At 42.1% G+C, this 17,464-nt stretch overlaps 1 protein-coding gene across 2 annotated transcripts in view; it reads right to left on the bottom strand.

Moving 5' to 3' along the window:
• Positions 1-17,464, bottom strand: part of ZFHX4 (zinc finger homeobox 4) — a 235,237-nt gene that overhangs the window by 191,449 nt on the left and 26,324 nt on the right. The window contains exon 2 of one of the 2 annotated variants that reach the window (XM_068237516.1): positions 2,505-5,143. In XM_068237516.1, coding sequence (XP_068093617.1) covers positions 2,505-5,097 — 2,593 coding nt within the window. In that variant the 5' untranslated portion in view covers positions 5,098-5,143. The remainder of the gene's footprint in view (positions 1-2,504; positions 5,144-17,464) is intronic. The other variant, XM_068237517.1, reaches the window with a different exon arrangement.

Below are 17,464 nucleotides of genomic sequence, written 5' to 3'. Positions count from 1 at the left end.
GTTATAATATCTCATTTTTATTGCTGTCTGTGTTCCTTTGGGGAGAGATCTCACATCCTTTCTCAGTGGCAGGGTCACTGAAGACACTTCACATGAGGACATGGAAAGGGATAAAAAATGTTTCTGTAAAGTGGAATATATTAGCGTAGCACCATACAGCGCTGGGTCTCTGGTTCACATCTAAGCCAGGACGCCATCTGCATGGAGTGTGTATGTTTTCCTCACGTTTGCATGGTTTTCCTCCAACATTCCAAAAAACATGCAAATAATGTAATTAATTTTCTCCAAAATTGGCCTTACACTAGAATGGGCATATGACTATGATAGGAGTTATATTGTGAACTCCTCTGAGGGACAGCTACTGACAAGATAACATACTTTAGAACTTGCAAATATATATGGTAAATACAAAAAGGATAAAAACATCAAAAAAAATCCTCATTGAGAAGAATGGAGAAAAAAATCTCCCAAACAGGGTCACAGACAGCAATAAAAAACACTCACTGGAAATAACAGTAGCTTCCACCTGAAATTTGGAAGACTTCATGTTAGTACCAGCAGATAGCACATACCAACTGCATATATGTTATGAAGCCTGTAAAACACATTTCCTGTACATAAAATAATATGTATCGTCTAATGGTGGATCTCCATCATTGTGGCATTAGGTTTGGCTGTAGTGTAGAATAAATGATAGCTACTATTCTTACACACTATTGGTTCAACACTTAGAAGCTGTCTGCAAATAGAAACATACACTATAACAGGTTCACAATCATCCTCATCCTAAAGGTCCGTACACACGCCGGACTTTAGGCAACGACGGGTCCGTCGTTGCCTCCCGCTGGGTGGGCGTGCCAGCGACAGTCCGGCGTGTGTACGCTCTGTCGTCAGACTGATACGGCTGTTTCTGAGCGATCCGCCGGGCGGATCGCTCAGAAACAGCCGTATCAGTCTGACGACAGAGCATACACACGCCGGACTGTCGCTGGCACGCCCACCCAGCGGGAGGCAACGACGGACCCGTCGTTGCCTAAAGTCCGGCGTGTGTACGGACCTTAATCCTCATCCTTCCAGGGGTATTTCTGTGTGTCTTTGAAGGGGCGCTCTTATAAATTAGCTTACACCCGCTATGACAGGTTGACAATTAAGTAAATAATACATATTATATAAACCTATGGAGCCAGTGGCATAGCTAAGGAGCTGTTAGGCCCGATGCAAGTTTTACAATGGGGCCCCCCAAGCACTCTATTCATAACAATTGATCCGGCGCACCAAAACCTGCCAATGGCAACTACAGTGTCAGAGGTGCAAGAAGGGGATGGGGAACAGTTTGTTAGTGATTACCAATATTCAAAGTATCTATAGAAGTAATTACTATGAGCACAGGACCAATAGAATGCTAATACCCCTCTAGCCCAAGGGCCCCGATGCGGTCGCAACCTCTGCACCCCCTATTGCTACACCCCTGTATGGAGTAATTCTATAAACTGCTTGAAAAAACACAGCTACATTTTTAAGAGGACTGAAAGTAAATATGAACACTTAGGGAGGGATCACACTAGTGTCTGTGGGAACCGCAGACAATTCATCCAAGTGTTTTTCTCCACGATATATGGGTAGGCATGCCTTTAGTATTGCAGGCTATATCTTTTTCTAAACGCTATACAGAATCACAGATGGCTCCCCAAAACACAGCGGCCCCTATAAGGAAGGCAGTACTTGCATTTTTGCCTGCAAGTTCGGATTGTGGCAAAACTCCTGCGACTTCAGCAAGTGTGACCCCTGCCTGAGAGGGTGATTGAAATAAACTTGAACTTCTCAGGGTTGCTAGGCAAATAGTTGCTGTAAGAAAGCTAAAAAAAAAAATAATACAATGGATACATAGGGGTTAATGCAGAAAAGGACGGTAACATTGCACTCCACACGGCAATGTCACAGGGCTGTTCTGAACCTAGTGACGCTCCTTGCACCAACAGCACAAGAGCATTACCATAACAATGCGCGTAAGTAGTGTAGCATGCGCCAGGCTACCCCCTTACCACGCTTACACTGTTTATGCGCATTGTTATGGTAATGCTCACGTGCTTTCGCCGCAATGAGCGTTATTAGGTACTGTACAAGCCAATAACATTGCTGCGCGGTGTGCAGTGTTACCAGCCTTTTCTGCACCAACCCCATTGACACTAACCTACCCCTATTTACTCCTAACACTAAACTAGCACTTGCTGATATGTATATCATGTGCATGTTTCTCTTTGCAGGCATCCTGAATGTAGAATGAATGGAAACGCATCTAATGGGATCTTTACAGATAACAGTGAGGCTTTTCTATGCCTTACAAGTGCCAAAATTTCATTTGATTCTTTCATTTATATCATCTCTGATGCTAACCTGTAAGACTATACATAATGTGTGTTCCAGACAGGTACACTTTACACAGAGCTGTCAGGAATCATAATGAATGACATTAGTGATATTTGAGAGGAACATCCAAAACGCACCAGATAAGACATACTGACCAAGTCCTGGAGCCAGTGCTGCAGCTGTGGCAGGATCGAGCTGGAATGGGTTTATCATCATCTGAGGGTCAGCTGGGCTTTCCAGTTTCATCCCAGTCAGGCCTATATTTTGAGCTAGGTAGTACTGATAAAGCTCTGCCTCAGCTGGCGCAAGGCCCAAGTGCAGGTTGTGCTGGATCTGTTTCATGTTTTGCTGCAAAAGCATCATGTTGTGCATGTGCTTTTCACTGGTCATGTGGATACGGAGATTTCTTGCCACATTGGTTTCATAATCACACACCTCACAGCGCCAGGTGGGTTTTTGTTTTGGTTTAGATGGAGATGGTGTCCCACAGCCACTGAGACTTGTGTTAGGTGCTGGGGATGTATGGCCATAGACCGGCTCACCATTCCCGTTCTGTAGGTTCTGGACATTATTTAGGTGCTTGTCTGACTGCATATGAATACTGAGGTTGCCTTTGGTAGTTGTAGAGTAGTTACAAACCTCGCAACGGAAGGGTTTATAGCCACAAGTGTAACTTTCACCCCTGGCGAGCCGAGGGTGAGGCTGTCCAGTCTTACAATAAGCACAAGTGCCAGTTGACTCTGGGTGTTTCTCCTTCATATGGGCCTCTAGAGTCTGCTGATACTTATAGTGCCAGTTGCATTTGGGGCATTTTAAAGTTTTACAAGAGTTTCTAGAATGCATCATTGTCATGTGGCCACCCAGCGACCTTGAGGACCCCAGAACTGTGTCACACTTGGGACACTCTATACCGCTTCCTGGTGAGCCCTCGCTTAAGCCATGAGTGCCATGTACCAAGAAGTGCTGGTGAGGAGTATTAGAACTGTCTTCTTCTCCTCTAATGGGTTCATTTGGTGAAAGCGATGTAGCACAGTCCTTACTGGCACTTGCATCCTCTAAGTCCTTGCCACCAATGTTAAAGCTACTGGTATCATTGCTATTAGTTCTAAGTATCGCAGTTTGTTTTTTCTTTTCTAACTCATCAGAAACTCTCATCGAGGAGGAAGAGGTACCCTTTTCGATAAATTTTAGCACACTGGATGATAAAGGAGAAATGCTTTGGTTTAAGAGAGGGAAATCTTTGCTACCAATACTATCTGCTAGGTCACCTAAAACCTCCTCCTCGTCGAGTTCATTAGAATATGAATCCTCCTCTTCATCTACCCCTTCAGCAGGCTCACTTTTAATGGGGAACTCCCCATTAGGATGCGAGCTGCTGTCCTCTCTTTGCCTTTCACAGTTATCGTCTTGGTCTTTACTCTCCACCTGCCTGTTGGAGTCAGATGATAAGTGGCTGTGGGACATAGAGGTATTTGGGGTATTTGGTTTTGGGCTAGACATACCCCCTAGGTTTGCTTCAGCCTTTGGCATTTGGTTGACCCCATGTGACTGCTCTGTTGTGCCAGCGGTACTTGCACTTCCTTTCAAAAAGGCAAATCCCGCCTGCAAAGAGTCACCATTTTCAACATGAAAAGCACTCCATAAACCACGGAAGGTTGAATCGGGGCCTATGAGGTTTGTAGTAGAAAAATGGGGGAAAACAGAATTGGGTTTTTTTGGTTCCAGAAAGCTTATAAGAGGTTCTTTGTCCTTGCCAATCCCCTGTATTATGGCAGACACATATTTATTGTTGAGAAGCTTTTGCTCCTCATCATTAAGGGTCATCCGATGGTCATGCACAGCATGGGTTACAAATGACCTAATATAACCAAATGATAACTTGCACAAGAAACACATTAAAACAGGTTTCCTTTTCCCGTCACTAACACAACCATCAAATTTGGACAAGTCCACATTGTTTGGAACATCTTTGGACACACAGGAGTTTTTGGCTGAGCCATCACTGGTAAGATAGTCTTTGTCTCTCTTATGTCGGAGATCATAGACACGGAAACTGTGCAACACAGGACCAACTCCTGCTAATGCTGAGGTATTTGGGAAAGCCTGATCGGCCATAAATGGTTTCCCGAGGGATGAAGCGATATGAAAAGTGTTGATGATCTGTGGGTAGAAAGACATGGACGCAGAAACAGACTGATCACTCTTTTCTCCAGGCCCTGTAAGTGAGTCCAGAAACATCGCTGTCGAAAAGAGTTTACTATTCGCTTCTTGTTGTGCATTCTGCCCACTGTCTTTGGAGTCCTCAATTATATAAGCTGATCCATCAGGCTGGTAAACTATGTCCCCTAGTAAATTCTCCACGTCACTGTCCTCGAGCTCGCTTACTTCGCTATCGTTGTCGTCCTTCAAGACAGGAAGGCGAGCGTTAGGGCAGTGGTGTTCCATGTATTTTTGTAAACTGGGGAACACAGTGGTGCATTCGTTGCAGGGTATCTCTTTTGCTGAGGCAACCTGAGTGGCAACTGCATTCTCCACGCCGAAACCTAATATGATTTCGCTTTTGCGCTCATCCGTTCTCAGGTTGTCATCTGAAGAGCTGTTTTCCCTGTCAGGTTCTATCCCTGCGACTTTCTCTGGCACCTCGTTATCACGTTGTGTCGCTCCACATAGCTTTGATGTGCTCTGCCCATTTTCTTGCCTTGAGATAGTAGGGGAGTCACAGGTTTCCATGGCAATTGCTACATGTGGATCTCATTTCATCCAACCTGTCAGGGACCTGCATAAAGAAATGCAGAGAAGCCATTTTAATTACACATTAATACTGATCACCAAAATCATTGTCACTGGCAAATGGCTGCAATGCCACAGAGTATAAACAAGTAAAAAAAAACATTTATTTAAATAAAAAAGTAACTTAGAAACTTTTACATTGTATTTACTAAAAAACAAACAAAAACAAAACAAAATAATCTATGTATAAACCATAATTACAGGCCTTTCACCAGAAAAATAGGATATTTCTTGAAAGCAATAACAGTTTTCGATCCCGCCTGATTTATAATAATTGTGATTTGACACTTTTGCTATTATTTAAAAGACAACTGAAGTGAGAAGAATATGAAGGCTGCCATGTTTATTTCCTTTTATTAAAAAATATCAGTTCCCTGGCAGCCCTGCTGGTCTATTTGGCTGCAGTAATGTCTGACTAACACCAGAAACAAGCATGCAGCTAATCTTGTCAGATATGACAATAATGTCAGAAACACCTGATCAGCATATGCTTGTTTAGGGTCTTTGGCTGAATTAATAGAGGCATAGAATCAGCAGGATAGCCAGGCAACTAGTATTTCTTAAAAGGAAATACATTTGTCCGCCTCCATATCTCTCTCACTTCAGTTGGGCATAGCATAATGTTTAGGATTAGATTGTGAACTCCTATGAGGGACAGTTCGTGACTGAATTGTACACTCTGTACTACGCTGGAGGATGTCAGTGCTACGAAAATACAAAATGAAAATGAGTCCCATATTATCCATTATCTAGAACATGATTTTTGATTGGTTGCCATTGTCTGCTGTTGAGATTTTTGAACGATGTTATTGGCTGTTGTCGTTTTGTACAACAGAGCTACAGTTTTAATTTTATTTTGCTCTGTATGCTTATAAATGTGCCTGGGAATAAAGGTGAGTTTAGGAAAGAACACCCAGAGTCATCTTCTTACAGTAATCAAATCTAATCGTGTCAGCTATGTCAGAAAGGGGAAATTATCGGATACATCAAACGATCTGAATAGATTGAAAATGAATCAGAATTAGTTTTGGTATGTGTGATGGCCAAAATGACAGTCTAATTGCCTCTGCAGCAAGCACCACAAAGCATGGTGTGTAATTTTAATCATTGATGAGTTACAGGTTAATTATACTCATGGAATGCACAGACATTTAAACCCTCTTTGAAATAATTTGATCACAAAGAGCATGACAGATGAATCATTTTCTAATTAGTAAACACAGACATGTTTACCTTTGGAAGGGGAGACATTGCACAAACAACATCAGCATTAGATCACAAGGCAATAGGACTGATTTATGGGGAAAAAAAATTGGATTAAAAGTCACATGATGGCTGTTGCCCATAGCAACTAATTAACTGTAATCGATGGCTTTCTGTAGCCTGAGTCAGGCAGCTGTAGAAGGCAGTCCATAGAGCAGTGGTTATGTGCAAACTGCATTAAAGAGGCACTGTAGTGGAAAGTAGTAGAATACAGTAAATGAATATCTACTTTTATGGTCATTTTCCTGGTTTTAGCATTAGAAACACTTCCTATTTCTATATATTGCTGCATATTGGTAATCATCTAATTAAAATAGATACAATGTAGATGTGCACAGCCTTATTTGTAGGCACTCTTAAAAATCCCTTTTAGTAACTATTATTTTTCTTGCAGACAGAGCCGGATCATCCGCAAGGCAATGCAGGCAGGAGACTAGGGCATGGAGAGAGTCTAGGGGTCCAGGTTATGCTAGCCCCCAACACATCTTACCAAAAAGCCAGGTAGCCATAAAGGGTGGGCCCAAAGTTTTTGCTTGACTAGGGCCTGTGTGTAGAGAAAGGGGGCGGGGGGGGGGGGGGTTGGAATTAAGGTGACTGCCACATTAAAATTCAATGAAACTCCACCCCTATGGCTCAATTTCAGCTGATTTGCTTTTCATTAATGGGTTTTCTATCTATTACCTACATCATAATACTAACACACTTAACACAAGCGAAATGCAGTATTTCTGTCTGATAACATATACAGGCTATCTCTGTCAGTCTGATGCAGTATGTGCCAGGAAAACTCAATATGGATGCTGTTAATGTTGACTATACATCATCAGCCTATGACCTCTCCTCTTTTATGCCAGGGGTAGGGGCTGCGTGTGTAGGGATGGCAATGTTTAGGAGAACTCAATGAGAAGCACATGATCAGTTTGATCAGCTGGTAGATTTGTTAGGCTCTGATTTGCTGGCCATGGTCATGTGCTAATTGCTAAACCAGGAAGTCATCACAGCAAATGAGAACCTTACAAATCTGTCAGCTGATCAAACTCATGTGTGCAAAACTGGATAGTAAATGTACTATTGTTACTTATGGCAACAAATACAAATTCAAACCACAACTGAAAGAAAAAATGGAAGTGTTTGGTTGCTAAGGGTGACAAGGATAATATTTCCAGAACCAGGGGCTACTCCCACTTGAATTCACTCTCAAGTAATGTCTACCTAAAATGTGTCCCACTCTGGATGTGCTCATAGTTTCCATCTTCTGCAGGTAAAAAAAAGAAAAATCTTTTTCGTTTTTAAAGTCTGGTTACGTGGTTTGAAACATCTGATGTAAATAAGGTAACCGCATGCTGTCTGAGTAGGGCTGCAACTGGGCATGCATTACAGTAAGGGGGCGGGGCTCAGACTGATAGAATTGCATGGTAGTGCAAAGGTGGTCTGTAATGATCAGCTATTTTATAAGTGAATTATTTGAGATCAGCTAAACAAAGAGATTCTATAAAGCAAGTGCCTACATAGTACTATGGAAACGGTGCCTAGAGATAGTTTTCAAAGAAGGCTGTATGTGGGAGGAGACAGCTACATACCACAACGCTACCATCATGGCACACAGTGGAGTTTACCATTCAGCTAATCTGACTAGCACTGTTGCCATAACAAACATCGCCATAAATTATATTTCCAGAATTAATCAAACACCCCCTTAAACAATGACATCAGATTTCAGTCACCGTTGTATAAACACATGTGCACTTCGCAAAAAAATATATCTATGAAAAAATAAATACAATTTCTTTGAACTAATAGGGAACGGGTTGCGGATAGGTGATGTATATTTGCGCAAGTCAGTCAGCAGGAGAAAATATGACGTTTTCTTATTCGGTGGTCTGAGGAAAACATTAGATCTAAATAATTACCAAGGTTATTCCACAAACAAATGTACAGTTTAATTAATACCGCTGTCAGTTCGACTACTTTCTTGAGGTGTCGGTGCAGACAGCCCAGAAGGGAAACTTCATGCCTCCCAGCCATAGCCCTCTTCACCAAGTTCTAGCAAAGTTGTGCTAGGATTGAAAGGTAAACAGTAGAGGCTGCCACTGCAAACACTTAAAAGTCCTCTGCTGAATACAAAACAGAATCCAGAGGAAGGCTGTGAGGAGTAAAGTAGCAGACTTTCTTTTTTCATCTTCCCTTGGCACTCACCAGGGAGATTGTCATTCTTCAGGGGTATCGAAACCTCTGTGAAGAAAAATAGTTCCTTCCAGGACAACTACACACACCAGGGATTTATCCTGCCTCACTGCAGCAAGATTAACTGTGTCTTTTTGCTTTCTTTAGGGACTATTTATAAAGAAGGTGAACAGGCTGTTAGTCAAAAAAAAGATAATTATTTCTTCAAAACAATGGCACTTTCTGTATTGCTGGATTTAAAAAGTATCAATCAGCTTCAGGGACAGTTTTAGATAAAGTGGGTCCCTGGGCAAAAATGAATGCGTGGCCCCTTATATTTTCATACTGCCCTGACAGTAAACTTGTGACCTCTACAGTCCTGGACTAGTAGCGCCCCTTAGGAGCTTCGGACCCTGGCCAGCTGCCCAGTAGTGGCTGGATAGTGTACTGGTTAAGGGCATCACCTTTGACATGGGAGACCAGGGTTTGAATCCTGTATAGGGTCAGTACCTATTCATTAAGGAGTTCAATGCAAGACTCCCTAACACTGCAGGGTGGCCTCTTGAGCGTGCCCCGGAGGCTGCGGCTCTTGAGTGCTTTGAGTCCGACAGGAGAACAGCGCTATATAAATGTTCAGATTATTTGTATTATTATTATTGGATGAGCATGCAGCATTCCAAAGCGCTCAGTCAGAACCTGAATTTGTACTTATGCAGACAGCAGTGGGGGGTTAATGCACTCTTGTCACTGTCTCTGTGCACTGCACTCCATGTCTTGTTCCATCCCTCCAATACTTCCTCTGATACTTTCTCCAAAAAGATGGAAGTATCAGAAAGATGGGACGGGAAGTGGAGCACAGAGCACAAAGGTAGAAACAAGGGTGAGTTAAACCCCCATGCCGCGGTCCACATAAGTACTAATCAGAGTTCTGTTCCAAATGTTTCGGAACACTGTTCTGAGTTTGTAGGCTCATCCCTAGTATAAAACACTTGTCTTTTGTAGAACTTAAAAAGCATGCCGTAAGGGCTCTTTCACATCAGAGCTTGCGTTGGAGAACGCTCAAAGCATACGTTTTGTTGTATGCGTTTTGATATGCGTTGCACTGCAGTGAGTGTGCGTTTTTAATCTGTTTTCAATGCGTTACAGCACATAGGAAAACGCAGGTAATTTTTTTTTCTTTTAGTTTTCAACTTTCTACATTGTTCCTCTGTTGCATTCTGGGACTGATTGCCTGCGTTAACGGATTAAAAACGCGCATAGTGTGCGTTTTACATTGACTAACATTGTAACGCATAAAGCTAGCGTCGGCCGAAAAACTGCGCCTGGGTGCAGTGTAACGCAACGCACAAAAAGGCTGCGTTATATGTGAAGGCTAAAATGAAAGTCTATGGACTTTCATTTCACCTTGGGTAACGCAAACTTTACCCGTTGCGTTGAAACGCAGAAAATCTGCCCTAATGTGAAAGAGCCCTAAGACTTAGAAAATTTTCAATAGCAATTAAACTTTTAAAAGATTTTTTTCCTTTGCCATTGTACCCATATGTTGCCGGTGGGAATCGGCAAATGTTAACTGACCTTTTTTTTCAACAACTAAACTTAAACTAGACCTCCTTTGGGAAACAACAGGTCAGGTAAGATTTTGTATAGTGCCAGGGGGATATGTACAGTATTTCTCCAAGAGCATGTGCACATGCGCATCCATGTAGGTCACCTGACCCAGCCATGAACATGCATGGTCACATCAGACAAGTGTGCACATTCATTGCTCTGCAGAACAAACAGATCATCAATTTTATCTCCTGGTACAGATGTGCATTAGCAAGAGATTGGAAACCATCAGCGGACACCTTCATACACTATCCACATCTGATGATGACATTTCTCCAACTAGTCCAAATTACCATTTGCTTTATGCTAGGCTCATTGGACCTTGCACAAGCTATGGACACACAGTAGAATTTTGTTGCACGAGATGATCATACATCATCGTCTTGGGTGAAAATCTAGCATGAGCACAGGTATTCCCCCATCAATAGCCTTCAATGATCTGCTGTGCTGAATTAATCACAGGTGACCACTACTGTACTTGTGGCAGTGAAGCACCTCCTACTTTTCCTTCCTTTCTTGTAACCATAAAGCAGAACAGGATGTGTGCTATGCTAGGTACACACCATACAATTTTCTAGCAGATTTACCTGTCAGATCGATTTTTTCCAACATGTCCGATGTGAATTTCGAACGACTTTCTGATCGATTTTCTAATCAATTTCAGTTCACTTCTATGGAAATCGATCGGAAAATCGATCGAAATTCAGAACTGACATGTTGGAAAAAATCAATCTGGCAGGTAAATCTTCCAGGAAATTGTATGGTGTGTACCTACCTAGCATTAGACAGCTGAGCAGTGTTTCACCCAAAACAAAAACAAGTGATCAACTTAGGCAACAGTGATCTACAATATCACCACTGCTTTTGTCTTTCCTACATGATCCACTTCGCTGGAAATCTGAATGCTCCAAGAAAGAAAATCAATGTAAAGTACATAAATAGTAAACACCCACAATGACAGTTGTATAGAATATACAGCCTGTTGGGATTTTTCTGCTGACAACTTCATTCACTATATGTACAGCCAAAACTGGAACTGCTGATCCAATCAGGGAACTTGCAACAAAAAAGGAACAACATGATCTCTGGTCTTTTCAACCAAAATCAACTGCAATCCTAGCAGTATACACACATTTTACAGCAGTTATTATTTCATATTAGAACTAAAGCCAAAAACACAGGCAAGTAGGACACATACCTTTACGTATAAGAAGTAAAAAAATCCTTCTGGTTTTCAATAGACTAAACCCAAAACCCGTCCTTAAACTTGCAGGGCTTGCAAACAGCAGTAGTATCCTTATTAACTCCAGCTTCAACTCTGCACCTAGTGTTTTGCATGATTAGTGAATGCTTTGAAACTTAAAAAAAAAAAAGAAACTACCCAGAACTCTCTCTTGTAATAAATGGAAGCCACTTGGCGAACAATAGGAAAGGAATTCCTTTGCATTGAAAATGTAGAACTCTAATAAGAACAAAGGGGTTGGAATGACGGTGTAGTCCTGTTTTTAATTGAGATTGTCCCAGCCTTCTTCTACGGTCCAGTGAGACAGTGTTTGTGAAATGATTAAAAAGAACGTGATCTGATCAAGAGGATAGGATAAAAGGGAAAGGAATGCTAGGTTATCCACATTGCTTAGAACTGGGGAGAGAATGAGCAAGCCAATGGGATTTCTTAGCCTATTGTTTTTGTGTTCCATCTGTGATTGACCACCTCGCCCACTCTCTCTGCGGTCAAGCCTTTGCTTTTGAGAAAAGGGTTAAAAGTTGCCCACTTTAGACATCTTGTGCTACCAAACTACAAATCTTAGCATGAAGGGGGGGGAAAAGGAGAGTAAATAAATAAAAATCCTTGAATTATATCAAGTTTCCGAAAGGTCATCACTGTCTCTGCTGTGGCCTTTTCCCCATCCCAAATCCTCTATCAATATGTCATAGAGAGTTAGGCAAAGACAAAAGAGAAGCTCAGTGTGAAAACTGCACATATATCTAATCCTGACAAAGGAATGAATGGGCCTTCACAAGTATAATTATACTTGTTTATTTGTTACCACGTACAGAGGACTGATGAAAAAATCCATCAAAGTGGTATTATGCAGACACCAAGAGCTTCTTTTCTTTGGTGACTAAAGCCACATTGAGGCTTAAATTCCTTATTGTTAAATTCAGAAGGGGGGAAAAAGATTTTGGCTGGACTCTCTTTGCATCACTTGCTGACAGATCTTTTGTATGGGGTGTGTATTATTAAATGCATTAGTTAGAAACTTTCAGTGCTACCTTTTTTTTGGCCAACGTCAAAAATCCCTCACTATGAAGTAGTGTATTTGGTGGCAAAAAAAAAGAGAAAGGGAGTGGATTTTGCTTCCCTGGGTTTTGTTATGTCCATCACTGTGAAACAGCAGACACCCTTTCTGAAAGAGCAAGGGGATCATGAACAAGTAGAAAACAAGTGAGCATTCCCCGTGGGTTTATTGTATCTTCAGAATGGCCAGGCCAAGGCTCAGGGAGACCAGGCAGGTGCCTTTGGAAAGCTTTACTATTTGGATGTCCCTGTCCCTCCAACTACAAAATGTTTAGATAGAAGCATCAGGGCAACTTGATAGGTCCTACCAGATCCCATTGTCCCTTGAGCTTCTCTCTGTATTTAAAGCGGAACTGTAAATACAATTTAAGCACACTATTTCACTTACCTGGGGCTTCCTTAGGCCCCCAACAGCTGTCCTGTCCCGCGCCGGTCCTGCCCGTGCCGCCGTTCTCCCGCCGCCAGCTAGTTGAGGTTTCGCCACCAGGCCACTGCGCCTGCGCGCCTCTGGCCACGCGTATCCTTTCTTCGCGTCCCCTGCTATTGCAGAGGGGAACGCAAAGAAAGGATATGCTTGGCAGGGTTGCGCTGGCGTCGACTTTGAAGTCTAAGAACGGAATGGAGCTGGTGGCGGGAGAACGGCGGCTCGGGCAGGACCGGCGCGGGAAGCCCCAGGTAAGTGGAACACTGTGCTTAAATTGTATTTACAGTTCCGTTTTAAGTGGTTACATGGATCCCCATAACAGAGGACATTACATGTTCCAAGCTACGCCTATGGTTAAAAAACAAAAATGCAAAAATGAATTGTGTGCAAAATTATGCTTTTATTGTTATATTATAAGCTAATGAGTAGTTATGAACTGTGCATATTCCTAGAACCCAAAGTGCTACCCCATTAGGTAGTGCTTGCTGAGCTCTATTTTAATGGGGGTAGCATTTTGGGTTCCAGGAATATGCACAGTTCATAACTACTTATTAGCTTATACTATAGTAATAAAAGCATCATTTTGCATACAATTCATTGTTGCATTTTTGTTTTTTGATATTGTTGGTGTGCAATGGCACACATTCAGAATAGTTTTTTTTTTTACTACTTCTATGACTGGCTGGAAATTTGTTAACTTCCTGTCATCTTTGAACTTTGTTAATGGGTTTTGGTGTTAGGAAAGGACACATCTAAAGAGGAAGATGACTGATCTGAGGGAGGTAATGCTATAAGGGGCTGCATCAGTTCCACCTGTACCACCGTGTTAGCAGGAGTGATGATGCAATATTGTAGTGCCACCCCTTATCACAGGTGATCACTGCCTTGCTTCCACTTTGGTACAGAGGCCACGTGTGATGCAGAGGCCAGATGACATGTAGGAAGCAGATGGAGGAGTAGAAAGCTACCTGGCTGCACAGAAGTCTATATGACAACAAAGAGCAAGAGTTCTCCAACGCTATAGACTTACTGGGGCTCAATAGAGCCCTCTTTTATAGCACTGGCACTGAGTGGTAAGTCTTCCTGGCATGCAGCTTTATCACCGATTTCTCTCTGTTAAATGACTTCAGATTAGCTTTAACTTCAAAACTGTGCATGTTTTAAGCACTAAGTACATCAATATGGAATTTCTGTCTTATCAATTTTGGGAAATACCTAAAAATGACTGGCTGGCATCTAGTTGTGAGTACAAGGGGTTAAAATACCAGTAGAATATGTAACTATGTAACTCATCAGGTATAAATTCCCAAGGAAAAATGTCCGTGATTAATGATCAGAAAGTCATGCAAACTGTTTCAGTCACTTTCATTAATCTAGTGTATGCCAAAGCCTTTTACAATTAGACACTAATGGCAAACAGCTCCACATTTCTTAGTATGACGCTGAAAGAACAGAAATAGCAAATACGTCCATTGACCACCAGTCATCTGATTCCTGTGTTCATGATCTGATTTTAACATGCACAGTGTGATGACCATTTGAGTTAGTCACTATGGCTCGTACCGATCAGCAATCCATTGACTGTATATGAATATGCCAACCACAAACATCTACGCTGCTACAGCTCTACATGGAGCCTCAAGGCCCGTAACCACAATGCAAATTTCCCGACGTTTTTCTTACCTCTTTCTGCGTTCTTGTGACGTGATTACAGGCGCACGATTACGCAAAGACTTTCAGCGATGTGCAATAACAATGACCGCCACAGCAGGTCAGAACTTTAAAGAGACTCTGTAACAAAATGTTCATCCTTATTTCTTCTATCCTATAAGTTCCTATACCTGTTCTAATGTGCTCTGTCTAACTGCAGCCTTTCCTACTTGCACAGTGGCTGTATTATCTCTGTTATATGATCTAATCTTCTCTCCTCTGTCGGCTCTGTCGGGCTGAGGCAGTCAGGCTGGAATGTGCTGTGCTACTTGTGATTGGCTAGAAGCTATACACACCCTCTCCAGGACCTCTGCACACTCTGTATGACTCCCACACTGAGCTACTCTCAGCGTATCACTTGCTATGTCTTTTGTTTGTAAACACTGCATAAAAATGGCAATTACAAGCCAGAATTGCAGCAGGGAGAGGCAGAAACAGCACAGAGGGGCCCAGGAGAACATAATGAATAGAACGGTATGCTTTTTATTGTAAGAATTTTACAGTACAGATTCTCTTTAAGATCCCCAATGACACCACGTAAAGTACCGCAATCGCTTTACTTCTCGTTCGTGCCTGTCATGTGACATCCCGTGTACCTGCCAGCCGGAAGATGGTTGGTGGAATACATCGCTGGATCCATCTTCCTCTATCGGGAGGTGAGTATTCAGCTTCATGCAATACTAACTACAGACCCCACCCCACAACTCAGATACCCATCAAGAAAAAGGTAAAAAGAGTTAAAATGTGTTTAGGAGTTCTCCAAAACAATCCCTTGAAATATGAAGGGAAAAATATGTAACAGATGAACTATTAAGTAGCCATTACACTTTAAAAGACCCTAAATCAAATAACTGAGGCACATTGGGGGGGTTAGTGGGAGCGAAATAAGCTTTTCCTTACTGGACAGAAATATATCAAAGTAAAAGCAATCTGCATAGTTAATGTCTTTGTGCTCTTTCCAATTTAAAACAGAAAAGCTGTAATTTTTCTTTGCTGGCAATCTGGAAACACTCTGGAGTTAATTACAGCTGATTCGTAGTGAACCGCACAAACAAAGGCCAGTCTATGTCCAGACAATTCTACTGCATTAACCAGCTTAGTGCTTCCTGCTGATGGTTCAGGGTTCTTCCATTACACCCTTCTACCTTCCCAGCACGATAGAAAATGCTTCTGCAAGGAGGAATTAATGAAGGGAACTGCAAAAGAATGTGTGACGACCTCTTCTGACACGGCAAAAAGAAAAAAAAAACTTTCCACCCATGTCACGACTAAAGGAGAGAAGGTAATTAAGTTTGAATAGAGGGATGTAACCAAATATAGTATGCCTTTAATGGTAGGCACATAAAAAAGAGATAGCTTACAAAGGCAGACTGGAGAGTGGCATTCTACCTGATGACTATTCCTACTATCGGCCTCTCATCTTCTTCCTCCTCTCCCTCTAGGCCATGGTCGCTAACAGGCCAGATTGTTTTAATTTTCGAATCAAATTTTAACGTGACTGATGACTTCTAAGTTTTCTTTCTGCGTATGAATCAAAGGAGGGGAATATGTACCTTTGTGCATAAATGTGTAATGGATTCCTATTTAAATATGATGAAAAGAATCGCAGTCTTGGATTTATGATTCTTAAAGCCGACCCTCATGAGAAATTAAAGCTGAACTCCGGAAAAACAGGCACCATTTTATCCAGTAATGTGTTCATGAAGGAGCATTGAAGGTGTTTTATATTTAGCTAGTAAAAGTAGCTGAACTTGCCCCTTGTAATCCCTTGCGCAGAGTGTGGACGTGTGGAAGCAGACTAGAGCCACCAGCCCAGGGGTGTAGCTATTGCCATTCCAGCCAGGATGGCTGCTACATGGCCCAGGTGCAGGGTCTCATCTCTCTAAAATAACAGGGCCTTTAAACTTTATTCCTCATGGTAACACTATTTCAGGATAGCTTAATAGAAATGGTTCTATAAGGGCTAAAAAAAGTGCTCAAGTAGAATCTACCCTTAGTTCCAATAGTTTAGCCACAACAGGGTTTAGGGTACCTAAAATGAAAGTAAGGTGCCCAGTTTAATTTACCTGTGGCCTCTTCCAGCCACCTGTAGTCCTTCTGGTCACCCGTGTCATTTTACTCTCATCCGTTTAGCAGCTGTGCACCATCGAAAGCTGGGAAACTGAGCCAGGCTTGGACTACTGTGCATGCACGGCCCCAGATACGTGTCTCCTTGATTGCACTCCTGTGGCCGGGAGCATTTGGCACATGTGCAGGTGCTATTGTTATGAACTGTGAAAGCGTAGAACGCTCTGGGTTACGGGAGTGTGATCGAGGAGGCGCGTGGCCAAGGACTGTGCATGTAACTTTCAGAGGGGACAGCTGCTGAATGGAACAGAAATGAATGATGGCGAAGGACAAGAAGGTCTACAGGGGGCTAGAAGAAGCCCCAGGTAAGTTAAACTGAGTAGTTTTCTTTAAACACAGACCACTGTTTGGTAAGAAAGATTGAAATGGTTGGTTAATAGGTTCACATTCATTCCTCTTCTCTGGTCATATTTCCCTGGTGTGTATCAGATAACTTTGTAAGGTTCTGTTTGCTAACAAAGCAGAAGCTTTCATGTGAAGGCAGCACTGATAGTAAATGACAGAATGTTTATTTATTTTTGCTCTAAATGTATAACTCTCTGACTGAAGTGGATATGACATACCTATACGCTATGGCTGCTTCCATTGTTAAGTATACTTTACCCATAGGAAAACTGATTTTTACACAGATGACACACCTTTGGTACAAAGTCAGGTAGGGTAACTATATGGTCAACAAGGAGTAAGAATACAGGTGTTAATGTTAGGGTCAA

This window comes from Hyperolius riggenbachi, chromosome 5 (assembly GCF_040937935.1).
Source record: "Hyperolius riggenbachi isolate aHypRig1 chromosome 5, aHypRig1.pri, whole genome shotgun sequence".
Lineage (NCBI taxonomy): Eukaryota > Metazoa > Chordata > Amphibia > Anura > Hyperoliidae > Hyperolius > Hyperolius riggenbachi.
This window is presented reverse-complemented; position numbering and strand designations above follow the sequence as displayed.